The sequence below is a fragment of the Arachis hypogaea genome, chromosome 12 (assembly GCF_003086295.3).
Source record: "Arachis hypogaea cultivar Tifrunner chromosome 12, arahy.Tifrunner.gnm2.J5K5, whole genome shotgun sequence".
NCBI lineage: Eukaryota > Viridiplantae > Streptophyta > Magnoliopsida > Fabales > Fabaceae > Arachis > Arachis hypogaea.
Genome location: NC_092047.1, coordinates 115,064,879 through 115,078,309, shown reverse-complemented (window position 1 = coordinate 115,078,309; position 13,431 = coordinate 115,064,879). Strand labels below are relative to the sequence as shown.

Here is a 13,431-nt window from a genome sequence, read left to right as displayed (position 1 = left end):
CCTAGAAACAATACAACTATACAACTACTAAAGCTATAAACCAGCCAACATATTTAAGGATATCCTTCAGTGGTGCCATTGTAAGAATGGTTGAATTCTTGTCTTCTCTCTCTGGAAAACTTTATTATAATTTTTTTAAGTTTTAAAAACTGTTTTAACATTCTTATGCACTAATAGCTCTTAGGTTTCATAGAATTTGATTGACCAATAATTTTAATAAAAAAAAAAGTTTAGTTCATTATGCCTATTCCATTCTCCTAGCATTTAGTTCCCTCATGTTTCTTCCTTTTTTTTTCCATTTGATTTGAGCACCACTTGAGCTAAGCCTTAGTAGTAGTAGTGGCTATGTTTTCAACACTCCATTTTCCTTCCATGTTTTCCCTGGCTGATTTTGAGTAAAAGATTTTTGTGTGGTGATTATGCTAGTATGTTTTCAAAGATGCGTGTTTTCTCCCAGCTCATGTGCATGGTAACCTTTGATGATGCAGGGAGGTAGCAGATTTTGCTTGCAGAATAAATTCTGACTGGACAGAGAGGATGCAAGATTTTTTAACATCCGGGAGAGAGAGGACATCAATGTTTTCTGCTACCAATGGGAATGGTTATCTAAGGTGACATGCGTGTACGCTTTCTCCTAATGCGTCTCAATATTTTCCCTTACCTAGAGTGTGCTTTTCTAGTTAGACTTATATTACTTATGAGTGCGAAAATCCCTTTTTTTAATTTACATTTGATTTTTTTTCATTATTTATTTAGCACCACTAGGAATTTGCTGCATGGTTCAATTTTCCATTCAACTTCTCCTTTCAAAAACTGGCCCTTTTTCGCTTGTGTCTTCATGCACCATCTGCATTTTGGTGTATTAGTGTTCATGATGGGGTTCAAAATTTATTTTCTTTTGTTCTGCTATTTTCTAAAATCATGTTAAAATTTTTCTACAATTTGATTTTCTAGTTTATAATGCCCTTTATTAATCTGGGGATAGATATTCGGCTACAGGTAGATAGATGCTTGCTTTCTCACTTGTGAGACAAACATTAAAGGAACTTACATATGTTAAAGAATTTGGTAGCCAAGACTAGTGAAGCTGATTGCTTCCTTGTATTTTTCTGAACATATGCTCAAAATTTGAACTATTTCAAACCATTGATAGTGCTGTTGTTCATAACTGAGGAAATATGTCTCATTTTCAGGACTGGACTCAGAATGGAAATGAATCCTTTCAAGTGCACCTCAGATGGCTGATATGGCTAGAATAATTTTGAGAGATTCTGACAAGCACAAAAAAAAAGTGTGTTGCATGTCAGTGGTTTTTCTTTTTCTTTTTTCCCAACCTTGTTTTTGTTTTACTCTATTCTTTACAGTTCATTTTTGGTGCTTGACCCTGGTGCCATTTAATTCTCTGGGGCCAGTCCCTTGTACTTTTAGGTAACAAATAATGGAAAAAAAATTTCCTTGTTTGTATGCTACCATTTTTGTTGTATGGAATACAAATTTTTTTCTCCTTCTCTGTGGCAAGAACAAGGTGTCCCCATTTTTCTCCATTTTTTAATTTACTGAAGTTTTAGTTTATACATATTGGTGAACTTATTAATTTCTTTGATTTATTAATAAACATGTCAACAAAAAAAAATTATCTTAGGAATTTTGAAGGCCAATGCGTGCAAGTTAATGACCATTGGAAATTGGAAGATTTGTTCTTGATACTATGAAAGTAAATTACACAGCAATTTGCACAGATTAGTGCTCTCCTTATTGAGAGACGAGTCCTCTACAAGATTCTACAAAATACATGGGGAGAAAAACAGATACCAATTCACACATACATAAATGAGCAAAAAATTTTCTTCTATTTCCGTGTAACATACAACTACAAGAAAAATAACTGAGCAAGTTTACATTGTAGGTGTTTAAGTAGCAGTATGAGAGTTGTCTTGTGTGATAACATGAATAACTTGAGTGGCATTGAAATGGCTTGTTAATACTGTATCATCATATATGCTGCTCCAAATGGTAACTGGATCCATGTAGATCCCCAAGTATGATATCAGTGGATCAGCTCTAGACTTGTCAATAAAAAGCTTCAAATGCTGAGATTTTACTTTTGGAAACAGCAAAAGCCTCTGATATCCAATTGTGGTGCCATTTGTAACTCTCTTCCATACATCATCTTGTTGCAATGCCTCGAGGTGAAACTCACTCACTCTTTGTCCCATTTGAATAGGCTCTTGTAGTTGCAGAAAATTAAAGGATACTAGTTCTTGAAGATCTATGTACAATATCCACCTTGATTGATACACCTCTGGAGCCCAATAAGTGTATATGCCTTCTTTCAGAACATTGTAGGGACTAAACTGTGAATCACAAGTTCCTCAAGTAAACATCAGTGTAAATGATTATATACACATTAGAAAGTAGAGAGCAATTCCAACATTGTCACTGAATTTTATACCTAATATGTTTCCTCACACGAGCACTTTAGACTAGAGTCATGCAAAAGACACATTCTAATATTACCATTCCATATTGTTTATAGGAAGAATGCAAACTACAATCAAAATTGTCGCCATTTTGGTCAAAAAGAGTCTGATCAAGTCAATTGCCCAATTTAAGCATAAGTTCTCAAATAGTTTTATATCTAACTAACAAAATAAGTCCCATTAAACATATAGCATTCTGGTTAAAAATGATGATCAGCAATTTCACCTTATCATTTTGGCAGCACCAAACCCAAGACTATCATGAAACAAATCTGTCATGTATTTCTTCTGTACAAGCAGCTGAACCTCAGGATTATATTATATAGCTGGAAGATATGCCTCACCCGCACCATGTCTGTGCTCATCCCAAAGAGCAGTGAATTTGTGATGGAAAAGATTCCAGGTATCTTCAATTGTCTTAAGAATCCACTCCTTGTACGCCTGCATAATGTAAATATCAGTATATATCAGACAATAAACAACACACTTTAGCCCCAGCAATCAACGGTCTTCACAATTATTACTAAATGCACAACTATAACAAATTCCAGCTTGTCATTGATGTTGCAGTCCTAAGCAATAACATTACCAGAGCCACAAGTCCAGCAAAATGAAGAGAAAAAATACAGCAAAAGAAAATGGTAGTTATAATTGGCATCCTACCAAGTCTTGTTTTATAACTACAGCTCATATTTCTGTAAACTATCTCTACGACTTCTTGGATTTCACATGATATAAATCTGATAGCTCACCAATGTCCACATGCACACCAGGAAATTCTTCTCTTCATTAGTATAATAAGGCAAAGTCACTAGCACTACACAAACAAGACAAGGCAGGACAAAACAACAGAACAGTCCAAGGTATTTCAAAACTGTAAAAATGCACAGATTTGGCCTCCGAAAAGAACCAAAGAGAATCAAAAGCGTTTAAATCAGATTATGCAACATAACAAGTGGCATGACATTCAGAAATCAAAAGCACATCAACAGAGCAAGTAGTTAAGTTACAGTGGTGATATCACTCAGATGCATGTCAATAAAAAAAAAAAGAACACATAAAAAAGCAACACAGCAACACACAAAACAGCACCACAGCAGAAGATCATTCAAAAAAATATCACAACACACAAAAATAGCAACACAGCAGAACTAGAGCTCATTAGTAATCAAATAATCATTGAACATGGCATAAATAAAAAACGCAGAAGAAGTTAGCAGTGAACTGACCGTCGAAGTCTAAGGTTTTTTTCTTGGTTGAGCTTCTGCTCTCTGAACTCGAAGGAAGGAAACTGGAATGGAGATGGGTTTTTCTTCTGAGCAGTCTGAGAAGAGAGGGGCAGAATCGTGATGGAGACAGAGGCCAGGCGACGAACACAACTCAGAAGACGGTGGTGGGTTGGAAGAATCTGCGACGACCAGACGAAGACGATGGTGACTGAGCGTCCGACGGACGGCGGCAGGAGCGCGATGGAGCAGATGAATATCAGGAACTGACGCGCCGAGCTCGAGGAAGAAGAAGCTGCGATTCTTGAAGGAGGAAGAAGCATGGACGACCAGACGACGATGGTAGTGCCTGAGAGCGACGGACGGCGGCATTCCTTGCGGTGGTGGTGGAGAAGCTAGGGTTTCCTATTTCAACTTCCTTTTTTGATTTGGGGAGAAGCTGTTAAGATAGGGATTTAGAATGAAGACTGAAGATAAGGGGAAGGAAGGTCATCCGGGACCAAAATGACAGTTTAATCCAAAACGATGAGAGAGATCGAGGAGCATAGAGACGAGAAGGTTTCTGAATCCAGATGAACAACAATTTTAGTTTTTTGTTTTTTTAATATGTTTAAAGCAGATGAAGAACAATTTTGATTTTTTATTTTTTTAATATATTTTTGTTTTGTTGTTTCAATTATTTAAAACTATAAAATTAGAATTAATTGAATTCTAAAATTTGATTAATTTAAAAGGGTATTTTTGTCTAATCAAATAAAGGAAGAATGTTTAAGTCTTTTTATAAAATTAAATAAATAAATATTTTTTATTTTTATTTAATTAAAAGAATATTTTAGTAAAAGTGATGATATATAATATATTTAAAAAAAAAATAAATGCTGACGTGGAAAATAAATTCCACATGTCTTATTGTTATTTGTCCATATTTTAAACGTATCGGTACGTATGAATTTATCATCGTACCGTAGCAAACACAAAAAAAAATTAATTAAATACTATATATGTATTAAGTTATAGGATGTGTTGTTTTTTTGTTTTTACATTATCTGTTACATGGAGTTGTTATAAGTTTTTGTTAAAATGATTTCTATTTTTTCTCTTTAAAATTCTCGTTCTTTTTTTTTTTTCGAATTCATCCCAAGACCTCAAAGTATATGTTTGGATTAAAATTGGGGAACGAAAATTTATATCAAATTAATTTTATAAACTTAATTTTAATAAAAAGTGAATTGATGTTAACGTGATTTATGTTTAATAATCTTATATTAAAATAAATTATAATAAAATAAAAGTTGTTTGGAATACATTATTTAAAATTACATTTAAATAAAAATTATTAAAGAAGACATGAATTTATATCATTCGAAATTATATTATTTTAACCTTCTTGGACTATAATTTTTTTTTAACAAAATTTAAATATATGTGTTAAAATTGAGTATTTTATCAATACTCTTTTTTAGTACTCTTATTATATTTAATAAGATCTTTTTAATAGAATAAATCATTTAAATTATAAAAATTAACAATAGTAAATAAAATATATACTAACTTAAGAATGTATAGCAAAAATTATACAAAATCAAATAAAAAAATAAAATTTTATAAAAAAATATATGAATAAAAATGATTAAAAAAATTGATGAATGTTGACTACAGAAAATTCTATTAAAAAAATACAACAATAAATATTAGTGAACATACAAAACTCTAAACAAAAATATTTATGCTATGAATAAGAAAAATAAATAAAAAAACAAAACTTAATAAAGAGTACTAATAATACAGACTTGTTAAATTTAATACAAAAATAAATAAGTAAAATTACTATTTAAGTAGATATATAATATAATATGCCTCTATTTTTGATCTAGTATAATTCACAATATGCGGTCGAAGTTGTAACACCCTAATACTTTTAGACTGAGTTAAGCTTTATTTGGATTATATTTAGTAGCTGATATTCAAAACCTTGTGAAAATTTTTTTTTAAAACAAATGTGAAATATTTATATAAAATAATTTATAGATAAAAATATTAAATAATTAGTTTTTATTAGAATAGTTATTAGTTGAAAAATATAAGTGGATTTGAAAATACTAACATGAAAAATCGGTGTGCTAAACTATGAAGGTACAACAATGACAAGCTTTACTTATACCAAATAAAAAAGGAAACATAATAGTTACAATTGCAATCAGTTAATAAGGATAAAACAAGACATATAGGAAATCCTAATTCTCTTAATTTGTTTAACTATGGCTAAAACAATTGCATATTCTTCCTTCTTAAGGTAAACGTTTAATGTTTTTTATCTACGTCCTCGATAGCTTGCTCCCACTAGTGCACTTGTCTTTTCACCTCAACTGTATTGCTTCGTATTGCATCGTTCCTGAAGATGGTATGGAGAGAGGGGTGAGAAACAAAAGTTTCTCAGTAGTTTATCTATATGGTGTCATCGTATCCATCCCCAACCACTCCGAGTTTTAAAATAAAAACAGTGATAATGCAATGTTGTCCAATTATTATTTTCAAAAACCCTTGTTAGTTGGAGTGGTGTGACTTTTATATGCTTCTTATTTACTTATGTTATGACATGTGTGATGCATACAAAATGCCTATAGCGTTAAAACATATAAAGGTAACTCATAAACCTTGGTATGCTATTCTCATAGGCCATAAAGCAAGACGAAATAAATAATAAATAAGAGAAGAATAGTAACATTGCTATAGATAAGTCAAACAGAATAGATCTGAATAAAATAAAGATCTTAAACAATATCACACATCGTACAAAAAGGAACTTTGAAAAAAAGAAGAATCTTTAAATGCAATAATAAACATAATCATAAATTAAAAAAAGATAAAGAAGAACAATCATGATCACACTTTTCATTGCACTTTTCATTACTTTTTCTCGTAGCTTTTATGGAATGTATTGAGCTCAAACCGGTATAAAAGGTGGGAGTCCCCTTCCCTTACCGAAGGTTCTTATCCCAAACGTTTTGGCGATCACCTTCCCTTACCGAAGGATCATCTCAATCGATCACCTTCCCTTACCGAAGGATCATATCGATATCTTGTCTCTGGGGTCACCTTCCCTTACCGAAGGATCATTCCCTCAGTTCAATTTACAATCAAGGTTATTTAGACATACACAAGAAAAGAGTTATATCAACAAAGATATCTTATTATATAAAATTGATGGGAGTCTCCTTCCCTTACCGAAGGTTCCCAAAAGTTTGTTGATCACCTTCCCTTACCGAAGGATCATCTCGATTATCTTGTCTTTGGGGGTCACCTTCCCTTACCGAAGGATCATTCCCTCAGTTCTTTAATGCACATAAGATTGTTATTATAATGCATAATGGGTATGGAGAAAAGAAACATTATATCATGACGTGCAATGCTAACATATATATTCAAAAACATTTAAGATATGACATATAAAAATTATCACAAAACCCCTACCTCGAGTGAAGTTCTGCTAGGTATTCCGATGCAAATAGATGCGGTTTGTTAGTAAAGAGAGACTTGTTTCATGGCTAGAATTTGTGTATACTAGAATTTTTTGTATAGAAAAAGGGAATAGAATGAGAAAGGAATGATCAAATAGCTCTCAGGTATGTGCAGATTATGTTAGGAGGCATTTAGGTGAAATCTTCAATCTAGATCGTCACTTTGTGAGCCCTATAACTTTTTCTACGTTTGTAATTTGGAATTAGCTATTAGAGAAAAATTTATAGATAATTGAATTAGATTTAAAACAAATCTTAAACGAAGTAAATCGGATAACTACAGCTTGAGATATTTCTAAAATACTATTAGTAAATCAGGCTAGCTGATAAGATCGCGATTTTCTACTCTGAACTTGTAACCGATTTATCTACCTAATTTAATTTGAATTTGATTTTATACTGAACTTAAGGAATAGAGCTAGTATTCTTATCTTTTCATATAACAAAATATCATTCAAATCTAATAAATGTAGAATTAGTTATGACTATGTTTTAAAAGGTTATTTACTGTCGGTTAGAGATTTACTACCACTAGTGCTTTCATATGTTTAAATTTTAAATTCAAATCTTAAATCATTATCATTTTAATTAATTAATTAGTTATTAAAAAAATGACTTGATTTAAAAAGTTAGAATGTTACAGAAGCTGACTGTTACGGGTCCGAACCACAGATCCCAGACCCGGGACTACGCCCGAACCCGGCACCTCGGGCCCGACCCGCACCTCGCTCAAAAGGCCCTAAAACCAGCCCTCCTGAGCCCCTAACCAACTTTCGAATTCATTCGTCCATCTTATCTTAATCGGATAAGATAAGATAAGATAAAATACTCATCACCACCTATAAATAAAGGACCCAAGTCCCTCCAGGTATTCATTCATTCCACACACCTTACACTTCTTAGATCTATTCTGACTTGAGCGTCGGAGTGTCTTTGCAGATACCTCCCCCCATTGCTCCAGTCAAGCGACCCGGCTTCAGCCTTGCTCGCAGGTTCCCGATCCACCCTTCAACCCGTACTAGAGACATCTTGTACATTGGCGCCGTCTGTGGGGAACTTGCGCCAGCCGAGCCGGATGGGGGACGTCCTGGAGGAAACCCCCTCAAGCCAGGATGACTCCCGACCGCTTAACCCAACCCCAGAACACCGGGAGGTCACAAACCAAGCAAGAATAGCAAGTACTGTCCACCACACGAACGACCACGTCGTCACGGACCAACGACACCCTGAGAAAGCTAGGGACAAAGCGGCACAGATCATACAGGATCTCTGCCTCCGGGTCCAGGAACTCAAAGGCAAATTGACCAATAGAGAAAAATACAACAACGAACACGGAAGCCACGCAACTTCCAGATCAAAGTCTAGCCGCGGTAGGTCGCCAACCCGACGACACAACAGAAGAGACAGTCGCAGTGCCTCACGCGACCACGGGCACGAGAAATCGCCAGAACGGCGATACAACAAAAAACACAACCGCAGCGCTTCCCGAGATCCGAGTCATCAACACTACTCAGACGAAGATCGGAGGTACCGAAACACCAAGCGCATGAGAAACGACCATACAATAATGAGAGCTACACCCTTCACAGAAAGAATCTTAAGAGCAAAACTCCCCAAAGGTTTCGAAAAACCTACCGACATGAAGTATGATGGAACCAAAGATCCCCAGGAACATCTAACGGCCTTCGAGGCCAGAATGAACCTGGAAGGAGCGGCCGACGCGGTCCGATGCAGAGCCTTCCCGGTAACCCTAGCAGGACCGGCGATCAAATGATTCAACGCCCTCCCAAACGGATCCATAGCCAGTTTTCACGATGTGACACGAAAATTCATGGCCTAATTCACAACCAGAATCACTAAAGCCAAACACCCCATCAGCTTACTGGGGATCACGCAAAAACAAGAAGAATTCACAAGGAAATACCTCGACTGCTTCAACGACGAATGCGTGACGGTCGACGGACTCACGGATTCCGTCGCAAGCCTTTGCCTTACCAACGGACTCATGAACGAAGATTTTCGCAAACACCTCACCACCAAACCAGTATGGACCATGTACGAGATCCAGAATGTCGCCAAAAATTACATCAATGACGAAGAAGTCAGCCAGGTCGTCGCCGCCAACAAACGGCAACACGGCAACACCCAACACGGCAACTCGGCTTCTCGCCAAAACCCACCACCCAGAGAGAATCAAAGAGACCACCCCAGACCGACAAATACAAGCCGACCGCCAAGAATTGGAAAATTCTCTAATTACACGCCCCTGACAGCACCAATTACCGAGATATACCACCAAATAGCAGATCGAGGCATCATTCCAAAAGCCCGACAACTCAAGGAAAGGACGGGAGGCAACAAAACCCACTACTGCGACTACCACCGGGGTTACGGTCACAAAACACAAGATTGTTTTGACCTTAAAGACGCCCTCGAACAAGCCATACGAGACGGCAAACTCCCATAATTTACCAAAATCATCATAGAACCAAGACGCGCGGAAAGAGACAGGTCGCCGGAGAGAGAAGGGCGTAACCCAAGAACCCAAAAGCAACCCCCCAGGAAAAGCCCGGAGGAAGACCCGACCATCATAGTAAACGTCATCACAGGCAAGGACGTATCAAATAAGTCAAAACTAACGATGAAAAAAGATCTCAAAGTAATGGCTGTCAGAAACCAAACCCCAACCGTTGCGGCCGACAACACGATAACCTACTTACCAGAGGATTGCCAGCACGGCACCTCGGCCGAGGACGCCCCTTTCGTCATCTCGGCTAGAATCGGAACAGGACTGGTGCGAAGGATACTGGTAGACACCGGGGCAGACTCAAACATTCTTTTCCGAGGAGCTTTCGATAAACTTGGGCTCCACAACGATAACCTCCAAACACACCGCAACGGCGTCACGGGACTCGGAGACAACTTTCTCAAACCAGATGGCTCAATCACACTTCCCATCGCCATAGGAACGAGCAGCCAGAAGAAGACAATCCTATCTGAATTCGTAGTCCTAAAAGACTCCACAGCCTATAACGTGATTATCGGAAGGAAAACAATCAATGACTTCTCCGCAGTCATCTTTACCAAATACCTCCTTATGAAGTTCAGAACCAACGACGGCTCCGTCGGTACCATCCACGGGGACCGAGAAGTCACAGCCAAATGCGACAACACCAGCCTAGCCCTAAGGAAGAAATCCCGAGATGCGGCCGGGGTATTCCTAGCCGATCTGGACGCCCGACAAGACGGCCAACCCAGGCCAGAACCAGAAGGAGATATGGAAAAGCTACAAATAGGGCCAACCAAAGATGAATACACCTTCATTAATAGGAACCGCCCATATGATCTCAAAGAAGAAGTCTCCCAACTCCTGAAACGAAATAGAGACCTGTTCGCATTCACACCAGCAGACATGCCGGGAATAAATCCCGACCTAATGTCCCACCGGCTAGCCGTGAACCCCAAAGCTAAACCAGTGGCACAAAGGAGACGAAAAATGTCATCAGACCGAGCCGCCGAGGGAAAAATGCAAGTTAAAGCCCTACTCGAAGCTAACTTCATCAGAGAACTCCCCTAGACGACATGGCTAGCCAACGTCGTACTAGTGAAAAAATATAACGGGAAATGGCGAATGTGCGTCGACTACACGGACCTCAACAAAGCCTGCCCAAAGGACGTATTTCCCTTACCAAACATCGACGGGTTAGTAGATGCCGCATCCGGCCACCGATACCTCAGCTTCATGGACGCGTATTCCGGCTACAACCAGATCCCGATGCACCGACCAGACGAAGAAAAAACAGCGTTCATCACTCCCGACGGGACATACTACTACACAGTAATGCCCTTCGGCCTGAAAAACGCAGGAGCCACCTATCAAAGACTTGTCAACAAAATATTTCAAAATATTTCCGGAAGCAAGCTAGAAGTCTACATAGACGACATGCTCGTCAAGACCAAATCCGGCGAACAACTCACCGACGACCTCAAGGTCGTAATGAACACCCTACGACAGCACCAAATGAGACTCGACCCGGCAAAATGTGCCTTCGGGATGGAGGCAGGGAAGTTCCTCGGCTTCATGATCACGCAACGCGGAGTTGAAGCAAACCTGGAAAAATGCCGCACCATCCTCGAAATGAAGAGCCCAAAAAACCTTAAAGACATCCAAAAGCTCACCGGCCGATTGACAGCGTTATCACGCTTTCTCGGGGCATCGGCTCAAAAGGCGATCCCCTTCTTCAAACTAATGAAAAAAGGGGCCCCTTTCAAATGAGAGATGGAATGCGAAGAAGCTTTCCAACACTTCAAGAGAGCCCTAGCGGAACCACCAATCCTCGCCAAACCCCAGACAGGGGAAACACTCTACCTATACCTCTCCATAACGGAGGAAGCACTCGAAGCGGCACTAATCCGTGAAAACGAGAAAAAAGATCAAAAACCCATATACTTCATAAGCAAAGTCTTACAGGACGCGGAAGCTCGCTACTCACGCATAGAAAAGCTAGCTTACGCACTCCTTACAGCCTCCCGGCGCCTACGACAATACTTCCAGGCTCATTCCGTGACGGTTCGAACCGACCAAGCGGTCAAGCAGGTACTACAAAAACCCGACCTAGCGGGCAGAATGATAGCATGGTCCATCGAACTATCCCAGTTCGATATCAAGTTTGAACCCCGATATGCGATCAAAGCACAAGCCATGGCCGACTTTATCGCTGAAATGACACCAGGAGACTCCACCCCCGAATCATGGAAACTACACGTTGACGGCTCCTCGAACATCACTTCCGGAGGCGCCGGAGTCATTCACGAAAGCCAAAACGGAGTCGTGATCGAACAGTCAGTACGATACGAATTCCCAGTCTCAAACAACCAGGCAGAATACGAGGCCCTCTTGGTAGGCCTATCCTTAGCCCGGGAAGTTGGAGCAAAGGTCCTAGAAGTAAATACCGATTCACAGGTAGTCAATTCCCAAATTAACAGAGACTACCAGACACGAGATCCCCTACTCCAACAATACCTCGCCAAGGTAAAAAAACTAAAAGAAGGATTCGAGCACGTTACCATACAGCACGTTCCTAGGGAACGAAATGCCAGGGCAGATCTACTTTCCAAGCTAGCCAGTACCAAACCCGGACACGGTAACAAATCGCTAATCCAGGAAGTCGTTAAGTCACCCTCCGTGTCTACAACGACCAACGCTCATCTGACATTCTCAAAGCAGGGATCTTGGACCTACCCTATCCTACAATACCTCCTCGACGGAATACTGCCACCAGACCCCAAAGAGGGAAAACGAATAAAAAGGGAAGCCGCCAACTATACCATTATCGCAGGACAGCTATACAAACGCGGATTCTCGCAACCCCTGCTCAAATGCGTCGAACCCGAGAACACGGAGTACATACTCCGCGAAATCCACGAAGGTTGCTGCGGCCACCACGTCGGAGGCAAAACATTGGCCCAAAAAGTCATCCGGGCAGGTTACTTCTGGCCCACAGTTATCCGGGATTCCATACAAATAGTCAAAAGCTGCGACAAATGCCAAAGGCACGCCAATATCCACCAAGCCGCCCCTCACCAGCTCAGCATCATATCGGCAGAACGGCCATTCGGCACCTGAGGTATCGACCTCGTCGGGCCCTTCCCTACGGCACCCGGCCAACTCAGGTATCTCATCGTCGCCATAGACTATTACACCAAATGGATCGAAGCCGAACCCTTAGCCTCCATAACGGCTACCCAATGCCGAAAATTCCTCTGGCGACATATCATCACCCGATTTGGGATCCCCGAGACCGTTATCTCGGACAACGGAACCCAATTTGCTGACAAAAAATTCAGAGAATTCTTAGAAGGGCTACGCGTATCTCACCGATTCAGCTCGGTAGAACACCCCCAAACAAACGGACAGGTGGAATCCGCGAACAAAATAATCGTCAAAAGACTCAAGAAGCGGCTCGACGAAGCCAAAGGACTGTGGGCCGACGAACTCGGGTCGGTCCTATGGTCATACCGAACCACACCGCAAACGACCACAGGAGAAACACCCTTCCGATTAACATACGATGTGGAGGCAGTCATCCCAGTAGAAATCCGAGACCCAAGCCCCAGGAAAACGGTCGGCGGTAACGACGAGGAAGCAGAACGAGACCTCATTGACGAAGAAAGAAGTATAGCTCATATCAAAGAGCTAGCCCTAAA

General features: G+C 39.6%; 2 protein-coding genes, 1 long non-coding RNA gene and 1 other non-coding gene across 4 annotated transcripts; 3 read left to right on the top strand and 1 right to left on the bottom strand.

Annotated features, from left to right (window-relative positions):
* The first annotated feature begins 68 nt into the window (after positions 1-68).
* LOC140177380 (uncharacterized) lies at positions 69-1,516 on the top strand. The gene is made up of 2 exons (XR_011869228.1): positions 69-611; positions 1,194-1,516. It is a non-coding gene; the product is annotated as an uncharacterized lncRNA (long non-coding RNA).
* A 156-nt stretch (positions 1,517-1,672) lies between these two features.
* LOC112728491 (uncharacterized) lies at positions 1,673-4,334 on the bottom strand. The gene is made up of 3 exons (XR_003166260.3): positions 3,710-4,334; positions 2,707-2,921; positions 1,673-2,354 (listed from the first exon to the last, which is right to left on the bottom strand). It is a non-coding gene; the product is annotated as an uncharacterized protein (transcript).
* A 5,531-nt stretch (positions 4,335-9,865) lies between these two features.
* LOC140176889 (uncharacterized) lies at positions 9,866-10,801 on the top strand. The gene has a single exon (XM_072208449.1). It carries the CDS (start codon positions 9,866-9,868, stop codon positions 10,799-10,801), a length of 936 nt encoding a protein of 311 aa, XP_072064550.1.
* A 702-nt stretch (positions 10,802-11,503) lies between these two features.
* On the top strand, positions 11,504-12,850 carry LOC112730632 (uncharacterized). The gene has a single exon (XM_025780699.1). It carries the CDS (start codon positions 11,504-11,506, stop codon positions 12,848-12,850), a length of 1,347 nt encoding a protein of 448 aa, XP_025636484.1.
* Positions 12,851-13,431: the final 581 nt, after the last annotated feature.

Coding starts and splice junctions, on each gene's coding strand:
- LOC140176889 (XM_072208449.1), top strand. CDS start 9,866: ATGAAAAAAGATCTCAAAGTAATGGCTGTCAGAAACCAAACCCCAACC.
- LOC112730632 (XM_025780699.1), top strand. CDS start 11,504: ATGGAATGCGAAGAAGCTTTCCAACACTTCAAGAGAGCCCTAGCGGAA.